Source organism: Protopterus annectens, chromosome 8.part0, assembly GCF_019279795.1.
Source record: "Protopterus annectens isolate FY-2018-M chromosome 8.part0, PAN1.0, whole genome shotgun sequence".
NCBI lineage: Eukaryota > Metazoa > Chordata > Ceratodontiformes > Protopteridae > Protopterus > Protopterus annectens.
The window spans coordinates 1,990,030,399-1,990,053,563 of NC_056741.1; the positions used below are offsets into that span (position 1 = coordinate 1,990,030,399).

The 23,165-nt window shown below is 39.3% G+C and overlaps 1 protein-coding gene across 1 annotated transcript in view; it reads right to left on the reverse strand.

Annotated features, from left to right (window-relative positions):
* SLC7A5 (solute carrier family 7 member 5) overlaps positions 1 to 23,165 on the reverse strand; it is a 445,177-nt gene that overhangs the window by 78,761 nt on the left and 343,251 nt on the right. Inside the window, exon 7 of the mRNA XM_044081532.1 lies at positions 3,615 to 3,711. Coding sequence (XP_043937467.1) covers positions 3,615 to 3,711 — 97 coding nt within the window. The remainder of the gene's footprint in view (positions 1 to 3,614; positions 3,712 to 23,165) is intronic.

The window sequence follows — 23,165 nt, forward strand, 5'->3', positions numbered from 1 at the left end:
CTGCTCGGAGTTACAGCACAAAGGCACGAAAATTACAGCACCAACTGATATTGCCAACATCCTGGCAGATAGGTTGAGTGCTAACTTTACCTCCCTCTCACCCCCTAAAGGGCCCATATGTATACAGGAAGAATGCAGAGTCCCTGTAATCACAACTATGCAGGTAAAAGCTGCACTCTCTAAAGCCAAAAACACAGCATCCATGGAACCGGACAACATCTCGTGCTGCGTTTTACACAAACTTCAGAACGAACTGGCTCCCCACTTAAGCACCATGTTCAATAATAGCCTCGCATCAGGCTTTGTGCCCACTGAATGGCACACAGCAACAGTTATCCCACTCCACAAAGGGGGAGCCACCACTGATCCCAGGAACTATCGACCTATTAGCCTGACGAGCCTGGTCTGCAAGGCCATGGAACGTATCATCATGGAACTCAAAGACATTGGTAAACTCCAAACTCTGGATCCTACCCAGTTCAGGTTTCTGAAAGGCAGATCATGCATCCTGAACCCGATAGACTTCTTTGAGGCAGTCACCAAAACCGTGGATGAGGGTAAGGTGGTTCACACAGCCTATCTTGACCTCGCCAAGGCTTTCGACACCATCCCCCTTTCTGTAATTGTAGCTGAACTCACTAAACTAGGTATAAATCCCTACGTCACAAGATGGGTTGCCAACTAGCTCACTGACAGAACCCACACTGTAAGAGTTGCAGACTCCAAATCTGACCTCAAAGCAGTGACAAGTGGAGTACCACAGGGTTCCATCCTGGGACATCTCCTGTTTGGTATCTACTTCTCTGAAGTACAGGCTAACACAGAATGCCTCTGGCTAACGAAGTTCGCAGATGACTGCAAACTAGGAGCCATAGTCAAGTCCCCAAATGATGTGGACATCCTACAGAAGGGCTTCACTGAGACAGATGCCTGGTGTCAGAGCCATGCCCTCAAGTTCAATGCCAAAAAGTGCAGTGTCACCCCCTTTGGTAAAAACTCTGTACCCATGAACTACCACATAGGCAGCAATCTACTTAATACTGAATGCGTGATAAGAAACCTTGGGACTCAGGCGGACAGTAGTCTCTCCTTTGATAGTCACATCGCCACAGTAGTCAAGAAGTCCTTCTACATGGCACACATCATAAAAGGGTTCTCATCCAGGAAAAAAAGAGGTAATTGTTCCCCTCTACTCATCACTCATTAGACCCATTATAGAGTACAATGTCCCTTTTGGAATGTACCTCACAAGACATCTGCAGCAGCTGGAAAGGCCACAGAAGTACCTCACAAAGAGGATTACTGGCCTCAAACAAATGCCCTACACTGACCGCCTCAAAACACCAGCTTTACTCCGTAGCATATCGTCTACTCCGAGGTGATGTCTGCCTAACATATAAAGCTATGTCAAACCCAGAGCTGTTAGACATGCTACACCTAAAGAAATCCCAATCCCTCCGAGTTACACGCTCTAGGGACCTAAACCTTGTCACCACAATAAACAGGACATGCTGGAGGGATAGATTCCTGTCCCAGAGACTTCCTATACTCTGGAACAAGCTACCCATCTATATCAAGCCAAGTTCTTCATTAGCACTCTTCAAGAAAAATCTTGATGAGTGGATGGGAAATAGGAAATACACCCCGGGGATCACTTCTGTGTCTCTGCTCGACAGTGGCACAGGAAAATAACTTTCTTGGGTGGCGTAAGCTTTGGAACCTTGCTGGCTAGGTTTACATAGGCCCTTGGGCCGATAGCCTAGTACCTACTTATGAACCTATGTAACTATTTCTCACCTTTGTTGACCACTTCTGTCACATCCTCCCATGTTTTGCCCAGTCTGAGTTTCTTGTATTACCCGTTTTCCTTGCCAATTAATCCCCTTGATGATTGAGTGTCCAGTTAGCAGAAGCCTCTTCTCTCTCTCCCCAGACTGCCTCCTTCACTACAACCAGCAAGCCAGCTAATGCATGTGAATGTAGGCCAAGTGTTATGCATCAGATTTTGAAGGTAGGATATGCTCTAAGCTAAGGGAGTCTGACCTTGAATTTGAACAGTGAAATAGTGGAGATGTTAAATAGATGGTAATTAACCATTTGTCTCCAAGATCTAAAAAAGAAAAGAAAAATATATGTAAAAATCAGGTGGTAATTGTGGTAGCCTAAAAAGTCCAGGGGCACGGTAGAAATTAATAAAAATCATGGGGGGGGGGGATCTGTGAGAGTTTTTTTAGGGTCTCCACGCAGAGATACATTTGTAAGGGCATTTACCAGTAGTGGCTATGAATATGCAGGCAACCAAGTTATCTTTACACTATTTTTTGTCTAAGTTTGTATTTGATTTTTCAGGCTGACTATCTTGGATCTTTGAGGCTTAAGTATTTTTCAGTCTCACTCCCACTATTTCTGTTTTTTTCAAATTCAGTAACAGAGTCTACATGTCCAAGTGTCATGACTTGTACTCTTACCCCACCACTTCTGCACACTTTCTGGCGCATTCTGCAGTGCTATAATTGTAGCATTTTTGTTCTTATTTACTTCTCATGTTCTCTCTTTTTAATTTTAAAGCACACACTACATTTTTCCAGCTAGTTAACTACTGCCTGGCATACGCCTTTTCCTCAAACTCTTTAGCAATGAGCTAGATACAGCACTCATTTAAACAGAACTGGTTACGCCAATGGTTACTTTATTTTAATTATTTACTTTTACGTTTTTTTTACTGCATACACTAATAGCCCAAGTTAAAGATATACCTGCTTTTTCATCTCCAGTTTCCAAAATGGAGAGGACTTGTGCATGCTTCTTTAGGCATAAAAAAGTCAGACTATCTGAAGAAACCACCGGGGTGAAAGCACTTTTCTTCCCACAGCAACTAGTCATTCTGTACAACTGTTTGCTAAAGGGCTGAGTTTTAATCATTTTGGTAATGTGATTCAAATGGTGTTTTAAAAAGTATTACATTACAAGTCGAAGTTTTTAAGGTGGAAGTGTGCTTTTTAAGTCTGCTTTATCACGTTTTGAAACCATTCCATTAAGTAAGCTATAAAAGACACATGAATGCTATTTAATAGTTTTTAAAGAATGGTAAAGGTACCAAGTGGCTCAGTTTCTAGGACGGTTCCATATCATTCTCCTTCCTAACACACATTCTTGGTTAATATTCTAACCGCCTGAGCTTCCAATCACCATATTCATGCACTGTAAGCATGAGCTTAAGCACCAGTCAACACGCCTAAGCTACTACATGCCAACTGGTCAATGGACACCAAATACTCTCCTCCCAACTCCAATCACTAGGAACAATTCATCCTCCAGTCAGGTTAGCCAGTCACTCAATCACTGGTCACACAGCCCTGACATGCCTGTGTCCACTTTCTCATTAAATTGACAACAGTGTAAATAAAGCATCATGCCTGTTTAATCTCCTGAACAGTGCCTGAACTCTGAATCGCTAAAAGATTTACCCCTCCTCCAAATGTGTTTGCAATCATATTCAGATCACCACAGGTACAAGTACTTTACAGTATGGGAAAAGAAAATAACCATTCAAAGCAATGTGGCTGCATCATTAACACTGCATATAAAAAAAGGAGGTGTGGCCAGCTACTTACCGTGAAAATGAGTGAAGGCAATGGAGTGAGGCACGTGGGATGAATCATAGAAAGAAGAGTTGGCAGGTGACCCTCCCGAGACCCCACAAAGAACAGTCTAAGAAAAAGAAAATGCAAATATATTTAGCTGCTGCAAGCTGCAAATTCACCAGTGCCTTAATACAGAGTGCAGTCTCAAACAGCAATGCTGATGATGTCATTAAAACTACAGACTACTAACTAGGTAGACTTACCCTTCATGATCATAACCAGTTCTTAAATGTTAAAATTACATCCAGCTCCATTCAGTACACTGACTGCATACAACCCAGGTTACATTTATTTATTTTTTTATCAGCAGCTTCAACACTGAAGCAGCCAGGCTAGGAGGGGTGGCAGGGAGTGGCAGAGATCAGTTCATCCATCCCCAAATCAGTTCATCCATCCCCACAGCAGGGGAGTTCAAATGATTCACTTAAGAAAAGCTCATGAATGCAGCCTGGTAACCCCCCCCCCCCAAAAAGAACAATGGTGCGCACAGTTAATGTTCAGAGAATCCATTTGTAAAACAATACCAAAATCAATGTTACTAACTCTTGAACAGGTACAGGTAAACAAAAAGTGAAAACTGTTTAGCAGCAAACATTTTTAACAAAGGTGCAAGAACTGACGTTGTACCTCACAAGTTACATACCCACGTATATTATAGAGTTTTGAAAACAAGTGACAATATTTCATTAACCATACCATTTAGACAGTTTTCAATTGATAGATTCTTTGATTGGATGCCAGCTTCAAAATGATACCTCACCCATCCATCATGTTGCCATGCTCACTGAGATAATTAAATAAATATGAAAAAATAACATTAAATCAGACAAACTGATATTATATATATATATATATATATATATATATATATATATATATATATCTGTAGCTGTTACTAGACAGGTCAACTATCAGTTGACAATTTGTCTGGGCTGCTGTCAGCTTCAAAATCATACCCCATCCATCATGTTACCATTCCCCTTTGCAAAGATATTGACATAAATATGAATCATAGTTATTCAAAACAAACTATGACAGCTTAGTAGATATGCAACACAGACATCACATACGACAAATCTGCAGAGACTGAAGTCAGCATCACAATTATATTTAACTTATAATGCTGACATGATTCTCTTCTAGAGACGGTCAAAATAATAAAAAAATATAATTGTTCACACTCTAACATAAATAAGGTATTCTATTGTCTACAGTTATACCAGGTAGAGAACATAAATCGGGGGAATTTACCTGGACTGATGCCATCTTCAAAATGATACCTCGCCTGTCACATCACCATACTCCCTCAAACAGGGATTCACAAAAAATATTAAAACTATCATATTTTTACACTATGAAACAAAGGTTCATATATTTACAAATATACTAGAGGACATAACAGGCCCTCTTGTCTGAACAGATGTCAGCATCAAAATATTTCACCCAGCATGCTGCTATGTTTCCTTACACAGATGTTGAAACAAATGTGAATATAATTTCCACAATCTTCAATATAAACTACTACACCTTTGTGGGTGCCCCAGATATAAACCACTGGGTGCACCAAGGTCACTTTGTCCAGAATGAGGTCAGTTTCATAATAACTCATCCACTGTGTTGCTATGCTCTCATAAGGCAATGATCATAATGTTTAATAAAACAGGCACAGAATAAATAGCATAATATACAATCCATCTGTCATCCAAAAAGTTTGTTTTCGTAAATATATGTTCTTTTAGCAGTAAAGCAAAATCTCATACTTGTAACATCTGCTTGCACATCTAATACTCTACTGTTTAATGCATCACTGTATTTCTGAGACACAAATGCTTCCTTCCCTACTGCAAACTGTACATCTCTACTGAAGTTCTTCTTATTAAAGGTAATACAGCAAGATTCAGCCACTACAACTTAGAATATATGTGACTTCTTTGGTAAGATTAATGTATCCGATCCCGAACACCTACAAGAAGGTGAATCCTCTACTCAGCTGCTGACCATTATTTCCCCAGTTATCTGCTAATTCTACGAATCCTTTGCTCCCCCTTTCTGCCTTTGACATTTTATGTTCTTTCACTTCCTCTTGTCCACATCTGCTTCAGATAAACATATTCCATATCCCAGCTAACAGAAGTACTCCTTCATAAAAATTAATCACGGACCTCATCACTGTCCGAATTTGTCATATATCACAACACTTCCAACAGCTGGAGAGACCACAAAAGTACCTCACCAAGAGGATTACTGGCCTCAAACATATGTCCTATGCAGCCCGACTGAAAAAACTCCGGTTGTATTCAGTGGCATATCGCTTACTCAGAGGTGACCTTTGCCTGACTTACAAATCCATGTCCAACTCAAAATTCATGGACATGCTCCACCTAAAGAAATCCAAATCACTGCGAGCCACGATTTCTAGTGAGCTAAACCTTGCCACAACAATAAATAGAACATACTGGAGGGATAGATTCCTGTCACAGACACTCCCCATGCTTTGGAACAAAATTCCAAACTACATTAGGCAGAGCCCCTCACTAACACTCTTCATGAGAAACCTTGACGAGTGAATGGGTAACAGAAAATACATCCCTGGGATCACTTTATTGGCTCTGCTTGACAGAGGATCAGTTAATTAATCAATGGGGCGGAAAAAGCTGGCACACTCTGGCTAGGATTATAAATGCTCTCGGGCAGATAGCCTAATACCTACCTATGAACCTATTAGCCTTGGGTGGGACATACATTGAAACTACCATCTGCCTCTGCACCAGTATCTCCCCCCTCCAACCTACTAGACAGCAATCATGGCTCTCAAGGATGTCTCCCTTTCCATGGGGTGCCCCTATCCCCCAATACTACAGTCTTCCTTCTTGTACCAACATAAGTCAAGTGGTCTCGCACCTCATTACACTTCTATGGCAGTTTCTTGTGTTCTGTCCTACTTAAATGCATCTCTGGAGAAGGAGTGTATTTGTTGCTTCCTTTTCACCTAATTTAATACTCTGTCCCTCCTTGGCCAGATTCGTCAATTCATTTACGTTACATGTCATCTACAAATTTCTTACTTCTATTGCTGTGTTCCTCTTATTTCTTCTTATGATCTACCTTGACATCTGACTCCCCCTGCCTCTGGCTTCCCCTTTCCTACATGGTTGCCTTGATTATAACTCTGTAACAAACCTGCTTTCTTATTACTGTCAAAACGGTCCATCTTCTTTTAGACTTCCTTCACACAAACATCTTATACAGGATTTTTAACCTCCTCTTAGTTTCTTAGCATCTTATTTGATAAACTAAGATTATATACACATACATTTTCAATCTTTCAAGGCTTGAGTGTTTGTAACTGTATTAGCATAGAGTGTTTGCCTCCTGTTCTCTTACCCCTCTCCATCATGTGGGTGTGACTATGTGTTTTTGGAGAACCCCCCCACCAAGATCTACTTCCTACAGCCTCTACTGCCTTATAATTTTTTATCCTCGCTTTAGTTTGCCCGAGTACAATTCCTCAAACATTAACTAATGTCTAGTTTGGCTGGCCTCATCCGTTTACCCTCCCCATTCTCTTATGCAAAGTCTGTTTGCCACTCCATGTCCTGTAAATTGTATACAATTGTGACAAATTCTAATGTACCACTGTATTTAACCATCTGAAAGCACTACTACATCTCAGGTACAAAAGGAAAGCTGGTGGTGGAATGAAAAAGTTCAGGAAATCATCAAAAAAAGGAGTGCAGAAAAAAGTGGCAGACAGAAAAGACAGACCAGGCTAGGAAAGAATAATTACTGACTAACAAAGAAGCTAAGAAAAGAGTTGCAATAGCAAAGGACAAGGCATCAGAGGCATTCTACCACCTTTTGGAAAGTAAGTCAATAGATGGCAAAAAGAAACTATACCGGGTTGCAAAGCAAAGACAGAAAGATAAAGAAGATAGTCAGATACCCTTCATAAGGGGTGCCAACAACAACCTGCTCACCAGTCTACAGGACAAAGACAGATGGAAGGAGTACTTTCAGCAGCTTTTGAATGAAGAAAGCCCCACAGAAGCTGTACTGCTCCAGACACGGTCTACGATGAGAGAAGAGGAGGAGCCCACCATAGAGGAAGTAAGAACAGCACTAAGGAAAATGAAGTCAGGGAAAGCAGCAGCCTCAGATGAGATCACAGCAGACAAAGATGCTGGTTGAGAAAGGGGAGAAACAGCTCCTGAGGGATCTCAGAAGTGTGGAGAGAAAGGCGCATCTCAAATTACTGGAGAATAAGCATACTAGTGCCAGCATTCAAGAACAAAGTGGACATTTACAACTGTGGGCAGTACAGAGGTATTAAACTCTTGTCACATTGCATGACAGTTCTGGAGGGGGTAACTGATAAACAGATATGCAGAGGAGCAGAAAGTAAGATGGGGATGAGCAGTTTGGATTCAGATCAGGATGCAGAGAAACTGATCTGATGTTTGTAGTGAGGCAGTTAAGATTAAATTAAAGGTGAGGAGAAAGTCTAACTGGACATTCTTAGACCTTGAGAAAGCATATGACAAGGTCCTAAGACAGCTGATTTGGGCAGTGCTGTGGTAGTTCGAATTACCAGAAACACTGGTAGAATTACTCCAAGCTATGTACAAGGATCCAATGACTCTAGTATGAACAGTGTTCATCTTGCAGAGGGGTTTCCAGTGGGAGTGGGTGTGCAACAGGGTTCAGTTCTGAGCTCACTGCTGTTCATACTGACTATGGGCTACATTAGCAAACAGGTCAGAGGGGACAGACCAACAAAGTTGCTGTATGCATATTATGCAGACGTGACATTACAGGCACACTTTGAGCAAGAACTTCTGCAAGGATAGGGGGATGGAATGCAAAACCGAAGGCACATGGGATGACATTGGCTACAGATAAGACCGTTGTAATGGCAGCAAATAGTGAAGTTTAGTAGAAGTTGAAAATTGCAAGTATCAGGGAGATGTGGCTGAGGAGAAGGGAAGTCTGAATGAGGAGGTGAAAGCTAGAATCAGAGGGGCTTAAACCAACTGGCATAGGATGCCAGGTGTGGTATATGACAAAAGAATACTAAAAAAGCTAAAAAGTAAGGAGTACAAAACAGCGGTGAGACCAGTACTACTGTATGGCATGGAAACATGGGCAGTAAAGACACAGCAGTTGAAAAAGCTAAAGGTGATGGAGATTAAGTACATGAGATGGGTGGTAGGACGTACGCTGTGGGACAGACAAAGGAATGAGGCCATAAGAACACAAGCCACAGTGGCTCCAACTGCAGACAGTAAAAGAAAACAGAACATCTGTGACAGTCAGGCATGAGTGTCGAAGGCAGGAAAGTGTCACTGAATAGAGATACATGGCAATAGCTAACGCGGCACCCAACATCATGCAGAAAATGGGAAGAAAAGGCTTGATGATGATGATGATTACATCACAATGCAATAAAAATCAAACTTACACAGTTGCAGGATAACTTTAATCTACTTATATGGTGCCATTAACATTAAACAGTAATGCCAGTGGCACTAAAGTTAGCATGCTTGCCATTGTGGCTGAGAGGCCAGAAAGCTGTGGGTTCTATTCTCACCGTAAACAAATAGACTGCTGACACTGCAGTGCAACATTTGGGGTGTGCTGCATTCCGTGTGTTGTCCTCTTAATGAGACATTAAACTGAGGTCCTATCTGCTTGAGCTTGTGGTAGTTCAGGTGAAAGTAAAACATTCCAAGGCACCTTTCAAAAAGAGTAGGGAAAGCTCCCCGATGCCCCTGCCCAAATTTCCCCCAGTAGTAGAAATTTAACCTCAGGTTTCCCCTGGAAGGAGGCCACTGGGATAGTGGAAATAACCCCGTCAACAATGGATAAATACATCATCATAATAACAATGATAATGATAATGATAATAAATAATAATGAAAGGTTGCATTGTTCCCTGTCGACAAAATACATAGGATTATTGCAAGGCATTTCTAGACTGAAATAATAATCATAACCTTAATACATACCTACTAACAGCCTATAAACACCATATCATCCTGTTGCTGTAAATTCAAATGACCACGTTTGTGTGACTATCTACAAGATTACTCTAGTCCCATCGTTGCAGTTATCACCTGTATTAAACTATTAGCCATCATAAAATAGTGTTGGTTATGACAAATTGGTTTTAGTTCAGACTTTAAATCGTGCATGCATCAGCTACTCATGTGCCTTTATGCTTCATAATCCCTCTGTCTGGATGGTATGATCCTCTCCACCAGACAGACCCCCCCCCCCCCAAAAGCTAGTGTGCTCTACTTCACCACACCCGTAGTGTTTTTTTTTTAGTGTAAAATTGATTTAGGCACTTTCGACTCGGCACATCAGCTTGTCAGTGCAGTTTAAATTTAGTACATTTACAGATTTTTGTTGCCTAACAGTTACTGCAATTAACATTTGTATTTTCATTACTGCAACTTGATTTATGAAATTAATATAGTTAAGCTTCCCATACAGATTCACTCTTCAATGTCCCTCTGTAAGAATGATGAATTCTGGCAGTTCAAAATGAGGACATCAGTTTGTCAGTATAATTTAAATTTAATACCATTACATAATTATTGCTACATAGTTAATATCATTATTATAGTTAACATTTGTATTTTGATTACTACACCTTGCTTTTGGTTTAAAGTGCAAGTCATACATGTATCAGTTTCCCCACATACCTTCAATTTTTATACTCCCTCTGTCAGAATGCTATCCCCCCAACAGGTCACACAAAAGCTCATATGCTCAGTCTGCCTGCTTCCCCACACCAACAGGTTTTCAACATTTAAGAATGAGCACATTGGCTTATCAGTGTGACTTCAAGTTAATAATGTACTGAATTATTGCTACGAATCATTAACACCTTTACTGCAGTTAACATTTAGACTAAATGTTTACCCAACATGAAATACTATGGTTACTGCCTCTTGTTTTCAGTTTGCACCAGTATTCATACTTAAATCAACTTAGCATGTGACTTCTCTTGTCATAACTTCTCTGTCAGAGTTACAAGGCCTCTCAACTGCACAGGTCATGCCAAGGCTTATGTGCTTTGGCAGTTTACTTACTGTATGAAAGCATCTCATTATCAGAGCCAGATCAAGGTGTTATCTGTGATGGCTTAGAGATAAATCACTTGGGCTATGGTGTGCGTGGTCCTGATTTCATGCCTAGCAGAGGATGTTTATTTGTAGCACTGGTGGTATAGTGGTGAGCATAGCTGCCTTCCAAGCAATTGACCCCGGTTCAATTCCCGTCCAATGCAAGAAATCTGTACATTTTGTGGGAGCTTAGCATAATGGTTAAAGTGTTTACCTTGCAGACACAAGGTGCAGGGTTTGATTCTCACATGGGGTAAAATAGGCTTAAAACAGTTTGTAAGGGTAGTTAGCCTAGTACTAACCTAACCTATGAAATTAGGGCCTAGGCAGGGTAATAGATCAGGGCCCCCCCAAGCAGCCATTCAGTATCCCATTACTTGGCTATTTTCCCCAGTTACCATAAACACTGTTCAGATCTCTCAGTGTACATACTATTTTCTTCTTTACTTCTACAATAATTACAGATATTTGGATTTAATTTAAAACTTTATTTCAAACTTTATAGCACAAACACTGCTACCTATTTGCAAAACAAATACAGTGCCACAACGAGAACAGACTTAGCATGACCAACAGTAAACTTGTCTGCCCTTGAAACTGAATCATTGAAACTACACTTACATTCACAAAAAATGCATATGGCCTGTGGTGGGTTGTGTGTACCTTTGGGTCGTTTTTAAACCATGGGCCCAAAGCACATTTTAGGATCATACATAAATGTTTATGTTCTCTGATTTATCTTCCTGATTGTATTAAATTATTCTTTGTTAACACACCAACACTTCTTACAGTGTGCTTTAGATTTGTAGTTTTGAACATTTTTCCAGAAAGCAGCGATACAAAATGCATGCCCCAATAATGACAAAACAACCCATTTCAGAACACTTTAACAATAAGAGGCCACTCAAACTGATGGCATTATAATCAACCAATATAATCAGTAAATATGCACAGTCTCTGCAGAAGTAAAGTCATCTGATAATCTGAAAAAAATCCATTACTAATGCAGAGGCTGCTGTTGGCAAACAACTTTGCATTTCGGTGCTTCATCTACAAATACAATGCCTGCTGCCACTGAATAAACTGCCTATGTTACAGTGCAAAAAAATGGTGTGCTGTGGATATGCAATAGGAAATGGCCAGCAAACTAACTAGTTCATAGTTACTATGCTGCTCCAAAAAATGCCCACACCATATGCTACACTATAGTGACAACAATCAATGTACCTGGTACGGGAATAGAACCTACAGCATTCTGCATCAAAAGCAAGTGTGCTACTTGTTGCACCACTGACACTGACTATGAACAGCCCAACTATTAAACTCTGACACCAACAGACTAATCCTCAGTGATTTATTTAAAATGAAATTAAGGGGACCAGGCAGTTGCTGTGGAGGTTTAAGACACTTGCCTATAAATAATTAAGGTTCAGGTTTTGACTGAGCAAAGTCACTTAACTAGACAGTGCCCCAAACTGGGGCATTACACACAGACACACCGTTGCAATTGAGGAATAACTTATCTCTGTACTGCAAATTTCTCTTGGACCAGCTGGTGTTCTGTATTCTGCTAATAATCAAATGCCCGTACCTGCTGCTGCAAATCTGTCCTGCGCGGATTATAGGGTTTCTGGTGCTGTCTGCTGCCAACCAGATGTACCTGCTGCTGCAAATATCGGTTATTCAAAATAATCAAATGTCTGTATTTGCAGTTGCAAACATTCGATACTCCCTCAAATATCCTGAGTGGGCACTAGGGTTTCTGGGGCTGTTTGCTGCCAATCTGACACCATGTAAAGTTGCATTATGTTCTAAACACTACGATTTCTGAGACTGTTTTTTGTTAGCAGAAGGGGATACTTTTACAGAATATATATATTTTTAATGGAATGGATTTTTTTTTTTAATTATTTGTTTTATGAAACAAAGCGCTCCACCAACACAGGTACTAGGCAACTGCCTAGGCCACATAGTGCTGGATCCAGCTCTGCTCATTACTTTATTATACAAGGTTGAAACAATCACATTTTCTGCAAGTTTACCCACTAACTCTAATACAGTTATTTCAGCTGACAATAGCTCTGCTACATACATTTTCACTGTTTTTAACTCATCTGCCTTTAGCATATGTTGCATTCCCTATTATTGCTTCACTGCACTAAGTGGATTAACAGATAATTTCCTCCCTGAACTAGACATTTCCAGTGCTTTTTGACTCATTTACTGGTAGCATCTGCTACTTTCCCAATTACAATTCACAAAATTGTTTAAAAGTCTCTGCAGGATGATAAGTGAAAAACAGTTTTTGCCCTACCCGAGTCACAAAACATCATTGTTCTGTTGCTCCCAAGCTCCTTCTTTGCTGTTCTAGCAAAATGACCAGATGTCCTCTGAGCAGTTTATATTTCTTGAATAACGGGGAAACTCCCTTGACAGACATTCATCTCATCCTCTAGGAACCTGCAGCTCAATCACAGAGTCCTGTAACGTCCGTCTTTAGACTTCATTCGTAGCTGATGCTGGTACATTTGAGTGCCGTCAGTACTTCTTCTGATGAAGTGTTTAAACCCTTCGGGTAGAAAAATCTTTATCACAGCAGGAGCAGGTTTCTATCGATATTTATATTGAACGGTCCCTGTACAGATATAAAAGCCATTCTTTGTCTGGTCATTACTAAATAGTCCTAGTCTATATATAACCTCCTTTCGCCACACGTAAGCCCCTGGCTTCCATAATCTAAAGACGACTTTTTCTTTTAGTCAATAGGTTTGAAAACAAACCACTATTGGTCTTGAGCTACTGTTTTGTAATCTTGCTGATCACCACACTGTCCTGTGAGCCCTTTATAAACAAATTTCCTTTTTTGGTAATTGTCCATTTTGCCAAATGTTTTCTTATATATTCCTTTTAGTGTTCTATTCCACATTCTCTGTTATTCCACTAACTCAAATGCTCTTCCTCCTTCCTCTGTCCTCATGATCCAGCACGATTGCTTTCCACAATTCCATTCTTACCTCTGAAGCTGTTACCTTTGTCTCAAGACCTTGTTTTCTTGCACAAGATTTTGTACCACACAAATATTTACTTATCACTCAAGTAATCTCATTTAAAGTCTTATTTTATTTTATATAATCCACCAATTTTATACTTGTGCTCCTCTCTTCCAGAAACACATCTCATATTATAACTTCACAGTATTCAGCTGAATCTCCCTCACTCGTTTCTGGGATGAACACCATGCTTCTCGCTTTTGTGGGAATTCTTGGAGATTTTTTCTATCCTGTTTCTTCTTCCCTCGTTTATCCAAAAAAGCACTTTGTTTTACAAATCATTTCCTGAAAAATGTATTGGTATAATTACTGCATTAACCACAAAAACACGAGTTTTGCACCAGGAAGGTGAAGCAGCAGGAAAATGTAACCTATCCGATCCACAACATACAGGAAGTCCCCTCAACATGACTGCGATTTTGTCTGTGGTGAGATGAACTTCTGGTTACAAGGCCAGTTTGTACACTTTGGGGACTAAAAATCACAGCTAGCATTTCCTTGTTACTTGTAGCGTTACTCTTTTGTACAGGGTTCTACATTCCTTGCATCTTAAGGTTGTTGGTGTGCATTCATCAAGCTCTGTCTGATGCATCAGTAGTTAGTTCCTGGTTCTACAAGGCACATTTGCCTTGACCTGCAATGACCACCAGCTGGACTCTTTCTGAATATAAGGGCATCTGCAAGTTCCTTTCCTAAGGACCAGTATGTTGTTCCCATAGGTTGTTTGGTTATAGCAGGATTTTTTTTTTTGCATGTAGAGTCTAGCCAAGTGGGCCTTTACTATTATAGCCCTGTATGTAGTCTACTAAAAGGGACCATTAATGTAGTACAAGCCTAGTACTCCAGCTCCCTGAAAAAATCCCTTGCTAACACACTTGGATTTTGGGAATGTTGGCAGAAAAAGGCATCTAGCAAACTCACCTTGTCAAGCTGTAGAAGGATTTGCCAGAACAGGTTGCCAAGGTGACCTTCAGAAAACGGTGGCTGTACAGACGGTCAGGCTTGACTCAGGAAGATTCAAAGAATTCTGGGGGGACAAGGTCAAACTGCAGGTTCCTCTGACTGAGCTCGAGACATGAAAGTCATCCAGGTAAGGACTGTTGTGAATGCCATTTGTCCACAGGAATGCCACTACCTGGGTGAAGCACTTTATGAAAACCCCTGAGAAGCAGTCAATCCAATGGGCAAGGAAGTAAACTAGAAATGGAAATCCCTTGCTCTGAATCTCAGGAACCATCTTGTACTCCATATGGAAAGACAAAGATTGAAACAATACTAATTTCATGAACTTTAAATCATACTTTGACTTAGGAATGTGGCCCATTCCTGTCAAGGTATTAGAAACCCAAAAGACTTAGAGAAATTTAGAAAAAAGGAGCAACGGATGATAGAATGTAAATTGAAGAGAATTTGCCACAGGAAGGAAAAATTTAGAAGATACGCACATTAAAGGAAAAGTACGAAATAAGCAATTTATTGATGATCCAAAAAAGTTTTACAGAGAATTGGGAAACCAGGTAAAAAGAATTGAAAGGCCTCCAAAAAAAGAAGAAACAGATGCATTTTGGAGAAGTATCTATGAAGATCCTGTGGAACATAAAGATGCTAAATGGATAAAAGAAGTAAAAGAAAGAATAAGAAGTTTAACGGTACAGGATATGAAATGGGATGAAGTATCAGCCAGGGAGATTGAAACAAAGTTAGGAAACGCTTCTAATTGGAAAATCCCAGGCCCAGATGCAGTACCTAACTTTTTGTTAAAAGTACTAACATCTTTAAACAAACATTTAACAATGAATAAGAACTATTTATATGTGCACCCCGAACAGACACTAACCTGGCTAACAGGTAAAATAATGCTCCTACTTAAAAATGAATCCGCAAGCTATCCCAAAACTTATAGACCAATAACTTGCCTTCCAACAACGTATAAACTATATACGGGAGGGAACTGATGCTGACAGTTTATAGTCATTTAGAAGAAAACTCAATTAAAGCAGTAGAACAAAAGGACAATAAGAGAAAGTCATATGGAACAAAGGATCATTTGTTGTTAAATAAAGTTATAGTGGAGAACTGTAAAAAGGGGAAGAATTTAAGTATGGCATGGATTGAGTACAAAAAAGCATTTGACAGTATCCCACATTCATGGATAAGAGCGTGCTTAAAAATGTGTTACACCCTACAATGATCGATTACATTACAGTGGCCATGAAACAGTGGCAGACCACTTTGCAATTAAGCCATGATAAAGGACAAATTATTATTCCAGGGATAAAAATTCAAAGGGGGATATTCCAAGGTGACTCCTTGTCACACTGCTATTCTGTCTTTCCCTTAACCCATTAAGCTGTCTACTTAACAGATTAGGCCATGGCCTCAACTTGATTCCTAGAAAACAAAGGGTAAAGACTTCTCATCTTCTTTTTGTAGATGATTTAAAACTTTATAGTTCATCAGATGATGAACTGAAAGCACAACTGAAAGTGGTTAAAACTTTTTCAGATGATATCAGAATGTCATTTGGTCTTGATAAATGTGTAAAAGCAACCTTTAAAGCAGGAAAGCTGCAGCACCAAGAAAACATCAGCCTGGCACTGGAATGTGATATGAAAGAACTTGAGCAAGAGGGAGTATAAAATTATTTGGGAATTGATGAATGATCAACAATAAAACATGAACAAATGCAAATACTCAGAAAGGAATATTTTAGAAGGCTTAAATTAATACTAAAAACAGCACTGACATCTAGGAACAAAGACTAAGCTATAAACCAATTTGCTTTTCCTTATAGCTTTGGAGTGAGTGAATGGCCCCAAAACGTGTTGGACAGGTTAGACCGGAAAACAAGGATCCTTCATGCTCAAGTGATTTATAAAAATCAGTGCATACCAAGATTATATATCCCATGTTCTGAAGGAGGTATGGGCCTCCCTGAAATTGATTACATGTATAGATCTGCAAGTGTGGGACTGCACACATCTGTTGACTTCGCAAGACCCAAATGCAGTGAAAGTTCTTAAACATGAGGAGAAAAAGCCTAAGATGACTTCCCTGCTTAGTTTAGCAGAAGCATATTGGCATCAAGTGGGAATGGAAATCAAACCAGAAGCAGACAAAAATCAGGCAGTAAATGAATGCGTCAAAAAACAAAAGAAAGAACCTAAGGCGAAAGATAAGATAAGAAGGCAAGAAATGTGTAAAATGCATAAATACAGCTGCAAGTATAGGGAACTCTTGGAGCAAACCCTATGTTGATCAGAATCAAACGCAGGAATAGTTAAAGAGAGGTGAATTTAAACCAAAAGACGAAAGATTAATATTGGAGGCCCAAGATAGTGGACTATGTACACGTTGGTTTACAAAATCTACTGAACATGTGGGAGAAACAGACAAATATAGAGTCTCTAAAACAGAAATGGAAACAGTCACACATCTTGTTGCTGGTTGTGATATACTAATGGCAGAAGGACTGTATACTGAAAGGCATAATAATGTGGCAAGAATGCTGCACTGAGGATTGTGCAAACATTATAATACTGAAGTAGCTGGAAACAATAGCCACACAGCATCATAGAAAATGATGAAGTTTATATTACATGGATCATCCATTACAAACGTTCAAAAAACAGATGCAAGAAAACCAGATATAGTAGTCCATAAAAAGACAAAAGTAGCACTGATCATTAACTTTGCTGCACCCAGTGACTACAGTATCTTATGTACAAAGAGAGAGGCACAAAGTCAAATAAATATAAGGATTTGCAGACAGAAACAAGGGCAATGTGCAAGAAAGATATCCAGTAGTAGTACGAGCAATGGGTCTCACAAAAAACAACTTACAATCATACTTCGATACGTTACCGATACAAGTAACTCCATACAAACTCAGGAAGGGTAATTACTGGGCAAATTGTGGGTGCTGTGAAGAGCACATCTGGCTAACATCAAAGATTGAGACAATACTAATTTCATAAACTTTAATCATAATTTGACTTAGGAATGGGGTCCATTCCCATCATGGTATTAGAAACCTAAAATACTTAGAGAAATTAAAAGAAGAGGTAAAAGCAATTAATAAAGTATTACCACAAAAAATGTACAGCAATAATAGAAAGGTAAGGAAGAAATAAAATGTCATCATGGAAGATCGAATGGAGAAAACTATAAAGATTTAGACAAAAAGTGTCACTGTTAGAAGAATGCAGAAGAGGGAACAAATCAGCATAAATGCTTAGAAAGACAAGACATGATAAAAGCAACATACAGTATCAGAAAAGACCAGGATCTATTGTATACTATTGCACATAATAAACTAAAGATATTAGCATAGGTAGAAAAACTTAGATGTGTAGATAAACATAAAGGCAAAGTGACAAATAAGCAATTCATTGATGACTTGAAAAAAGTTAGAGAACAGGGAAACAAAGCAAAAGGAATAGAAACACTACCAAAAAGACGACATATTTTGGAGAAATTTGTATGAATACCCTGTGTAACAACACACATGATGAATGATAGAAAACTAAATTAAATCGTACAGGATATGAAATTGGATAAAATGATGGCAAGAGAAACTGAAACAAAATTAAGAAAACTCCAGGCCCAGATGCAGTACTCAACTTCTGGCTAAAAGTATTAACATCTTTACAACCAACATTTAGCCCCGAGTGCGAATTACTTGCAGGTGCATCTGGAAAAGACACCAACCTGGTTAACAGGAAAAACACTTCTGCTGAACAGTGAACCTTTAAGCCGTTCTAAAAACTGCAGAGCAATACTTTGCCTTCCAATGATGTACAAACTATACACTGGAAATAATGCAGAGTTTATAATGAAGCAAAATGAAAACTCAGTCATGGCGATAGAAGAAAAGAATAGCAAAAGAACGCCATACGGAACAAAGGATCATGTGCTGCTAAATAACAACACAACTACAAAAAGTATGGAATGATTTGATTACAAAAAATCATCTGACGGCCACCCACGTTTATGAATTGGGTTTGCCCCCTGCTTACAACAGTTTATTTTGTTGTCCGTTGTGTGTTTTTTTTTTTAGGTGGTCGAAGTTATGTAACTTCGAACATAAACGTGTGATACAGAACCCGATTATAAGAATGTCATTTGGTCTTGGTAAATGAACAAATGCAACTTTCAAAGCAGAAAAGTTGCAGTATTAAGAAAACATCATTCTGGAACAAGAATGTGAACTGGACGGTGTGTTTAATGATTTGGGAACTGCTGAAGGATCAGCAATAAAACAAACAAATCTGATACAACTCACTAAGGAATATTTCAAAAGACTAGAACTAATAATGAAAACATCCTTGACATCTTGGAAAAGTCCAAGTTATAAAACAATTTTCTCTTCCTGTTCTGAGTTTTGGTGTGACTGACTGGCCACAAAAGTATTGGATCAATTGGACAGGAAAAGAAATATTTAATGCTTTTCAGAAATACATAAAAATCAGTGTATACCAAGATTATATATTCCATGCTCTGAAGGTACGGGCCTCCTAGAAACTGATTACATGTATAGATCCTGCAGTTGTGGGACTGCATACATATCTGCATCAGATCCAAACATAGTGAAAGTTTTAAACTACGAGACGAGTAAATCCAATATGACCTTTCTGCTTCGTTTAGCAGAAGCATTGCGGTCTCAAGCGTGAATGGAAATCAGTGCAGAAGTAGTCAAAAATCAGCAAATGGACAACAAAAGAAAGAATATAAATGGGACAGGTTAATTCAAGTACAAAAAGGGAAATTGGCTAGGCTTAAAATGGCCCACAAGGGCAGCTAATCTTGTACTTCCTTATGAACATATGAACCTATAAGGAGATCAGATGAGAAGGAAAGAAACGTGAAAATACAGTGGCAAGTATAGAGACCTCCTGAATATCTTGTTGCTGGGTGTGATACACACATGGCAAAAGACCTGTACACTGAAAGGCACAATAATTTGGCAAGACTGTTGCACTACGGATTATGCAAACACTACAATACAGAAGTACTTTATTTAGTGTTTGTTGACTGGTACAGTCCAATTGGACGTGTGTCCATTTTCATCAGAGGCCTGGGTGGAAAAGCCCCAAACAGAATAAAGATTGATACAAATAAATTATACAATACATAAGCTCATACAAATAGGGAAAACAAGGTATAAGTAGAGATATTCAAGAAAAGACAGACCAGATGGATCTCAGAGAAAGATGGTGAGAAGTAGTTATAAATGGATATGGTAAATTAACAGAGAAGTAAACTTGGAGTAGGATGCAGTAGAGACATTCAGAAAGAAAGAGAAGGATGAGGCACACATAAATAGACAGTGGATCTAGACAGAGACTGTAGCACGGGAACTGGGTGTGAAAGAGATGATACTCCCATTAGGCTGAGGGAGTAAAAATCAACAGTAAGGTGTAGTGAAGGAAAGCCTGTAAAGACTGCAGGAAGTGGGGAAGGAATCAGCAAGGTGCAAGGCAGGAGCAGAGCCAAGAATTAGACAGGTGAGATTTGAGAAGTGATTTGGTGTAGTAACTTTGTTTTGGGGGATTGAGTTCCATGTTCTGGCAATGTGGTTGGAGTAAAGAGAATCACCAGAAAAGCTGATAGCTTTTGAGACTTGTAAGAGGAATTTGCCAGAAGATGTAAGTAGTCTTATTAGACTGAGGCTGAAGTAGGTTGATGAGTGCAGGACACCTGTCTAGGAGGTAAAGTATGCCATGGGCCGTAGTGAGTTGGGTGTATTGTGAGGTAACTGGGGAGCTCAAACCAGTTTAGTTGGCATATGGCAGTACAGTGATGGATCTATGAGAAGTGTTTGTGGTGAATCTGGCAATTTTGTTGTAGTAGCAGAATACTTGATAAGTACAGGAAACATGAACCATAAAGCATTATACAAAATGACGAGGTGTACATCATATGGGATTACCCATTACCAACAATTCAAAAAACAGGTGTGAGAAAACCAGATACAGTAGTCCATGAAAAAAAAGACAAAAGTAGCATTGATCACTGAAATTGCTATGCCTAGTGATTACGGTGTCTCACATACAGAGAGACACAAAGTCATAAAATGATGGATTTGCAGACAGAAATGAGAGCAATGTTAAAGAAAGATACAGTTTCAAAAGCAGTAGAAGCAAAGAGTCAAATAAATAAAGCTTATGCAGTCATATCTGGATACGCTACCGATACATGTAACTGTATGAATTATAGGAGGAGACAATTCTGGGCACATTGCAGGTGCTGCAAAGAGCACTAACGTCAAAGACTGAAACAACACCAATTACTTTAATTATACCCTGACTTAGGAATGGGGTCCATTCCCATCATAACAGAAACCCAAAAGACATGAAGAAAGTTAAATTGATAAAAGCATACATAAAAAGAAAGGTGAAAGTGGGCAGGTATATTGGAAGCAGACTGATGTGGACGATGATCTAACGTTAAGGTTAAGTACATACATTCTGTATCTTAAATGATCCATTCCATCTACTTCAACATCAAGACAGAATTCCCAGTTACTGCCTTAGGGTAGACACAGAACACAAAAAGGGATGGCATCTCCAAATATCAACCTTGTCTTGAGATCAGATCTGGCTTTTACTGTTATGCAAAAATGTGCAGTAAAGCCCGTGTCACAGCAATGCAAATAGCATCAGCTGACGAATTCCTACAAATAACTACAAGTAGTAGAAACAACCCTAGCGTGAAGGGCTGTTGGCTTGCTTGGTAGAGATTTACCATGCTTTGTACTGCAGACGTTAGTGTTCGGATAACAATTTTGTTCAATTCTATGAAGAGCAAAGAAAGAAAGCCTGATCATCCTTTTGGGTAGGTATCTAATTGCCTGCAAATATCAACACCTGCACTCTCCTTTGTTAGAAAATTTAGGAAGAAATCGGGCAGGTGAAAGGACTGGCTTAAATTCAAATCAGTGAGTGTTTCTGGTACAATGGATGGCTAGTTCACAGACATACTCTATTTATATGGAAGACGATAAGTGTGGGGGATGATAAAGTTTGAAGTTCAGAAACTTTTCTGTCAGAAGTAATAGCCATGAAGAAAAGCGTCCCAAGCTAATTTAAATTCTGCTCAAGCTACCAAGTCAGCATGCGCCAGTTAGCTTTTCTTAAACAAAATTTAGATCTCACAAAAGTAAGGATGCTCTGATGGAAGGTGCTTCTAAATGAAGGTTTTGCTGACTTCCCACAGAGTAATACAGATATTGTGCACTCATCATGCAGCAAAGTACTGCCTCTTTTACTCACACGAGCCTGCTGTAGTACCTTCTCAAATAATAAAGCATTTTTACCTATGGTACTGTAGCTTCTCCTTCACATGACAACAGAATCTGTCCAGCATACTCAATCTGGAGTAAAATTCAGCAAACATTCTCATATGAGGATACATGACAAACTTTACAGCAGTTAATAGACCCCTATATCTTCACCCTACACCCCCATCTTTAATTTAACATCATTATATTTCCTGCTTCACACACTATATACAGATAGTGTAGGAACAGAAAATGCAAGAAATAAAATGCTGAAAGGGTTTGAAGCAATTAAATGAAAACTTGATTTGTAAGAAAAAGCCAAAGGCGTAACAAACAATAAAAGCTCTTATTCCCATGTCATGGTGGTAGTGTGTGTGTGTGTGTGTGTGTGTGTGTGTGTGTGTGTGGGGGGGGGGGGGGAATTGAAATATGCACATTAACCGTATCAGAGAAGCAGAATAAATTAAACCATTAAGTAGTACACAATAACATAAGAAGGGTAAAGCAAAAATGCTTCTCCAACTAACCCAGTCTGGAATTCTTGGGGAGTAGAACAATGAAGGGGGATGACAATGTTGGGACAAATGTACTATTCTACATATCGATGCCAAACATGGATATGGACAAGCCAAAACCAGTCCTCTGTAGACCAGTGCAAATGATTCAGGTAAACAAAATGATCCCAGAAATCAGTGTCTGAAAGTAGTGACCCATATACTCACAGAGACCAGAAAAGAAAACGGAGATAAAAGACACCTCAATAAAAAACTGAACTAACAACGCAAATGAAGCAGCCCACTTGAACACAAAGTAACTACAAAATGGAGAGAAAAAGATTACAAAAGCAAAGATAGGCCGACCAGTTTTGCATGCAAGCACGCACCTGTGTGCATGTGGGGAGTCGGTAAGGATTAAAATAGATCATCAAAGCAACTTTTGCATCAAACCTTAAGTCCTGAGTGATGGACTTTTACCTGGAAGCAGGTTCCTGGGTAATACAAGTACAGAGAAATGTTGGAGAAACAGCATACAAAGTGAGTACAGGAAAGACTAAATTGAT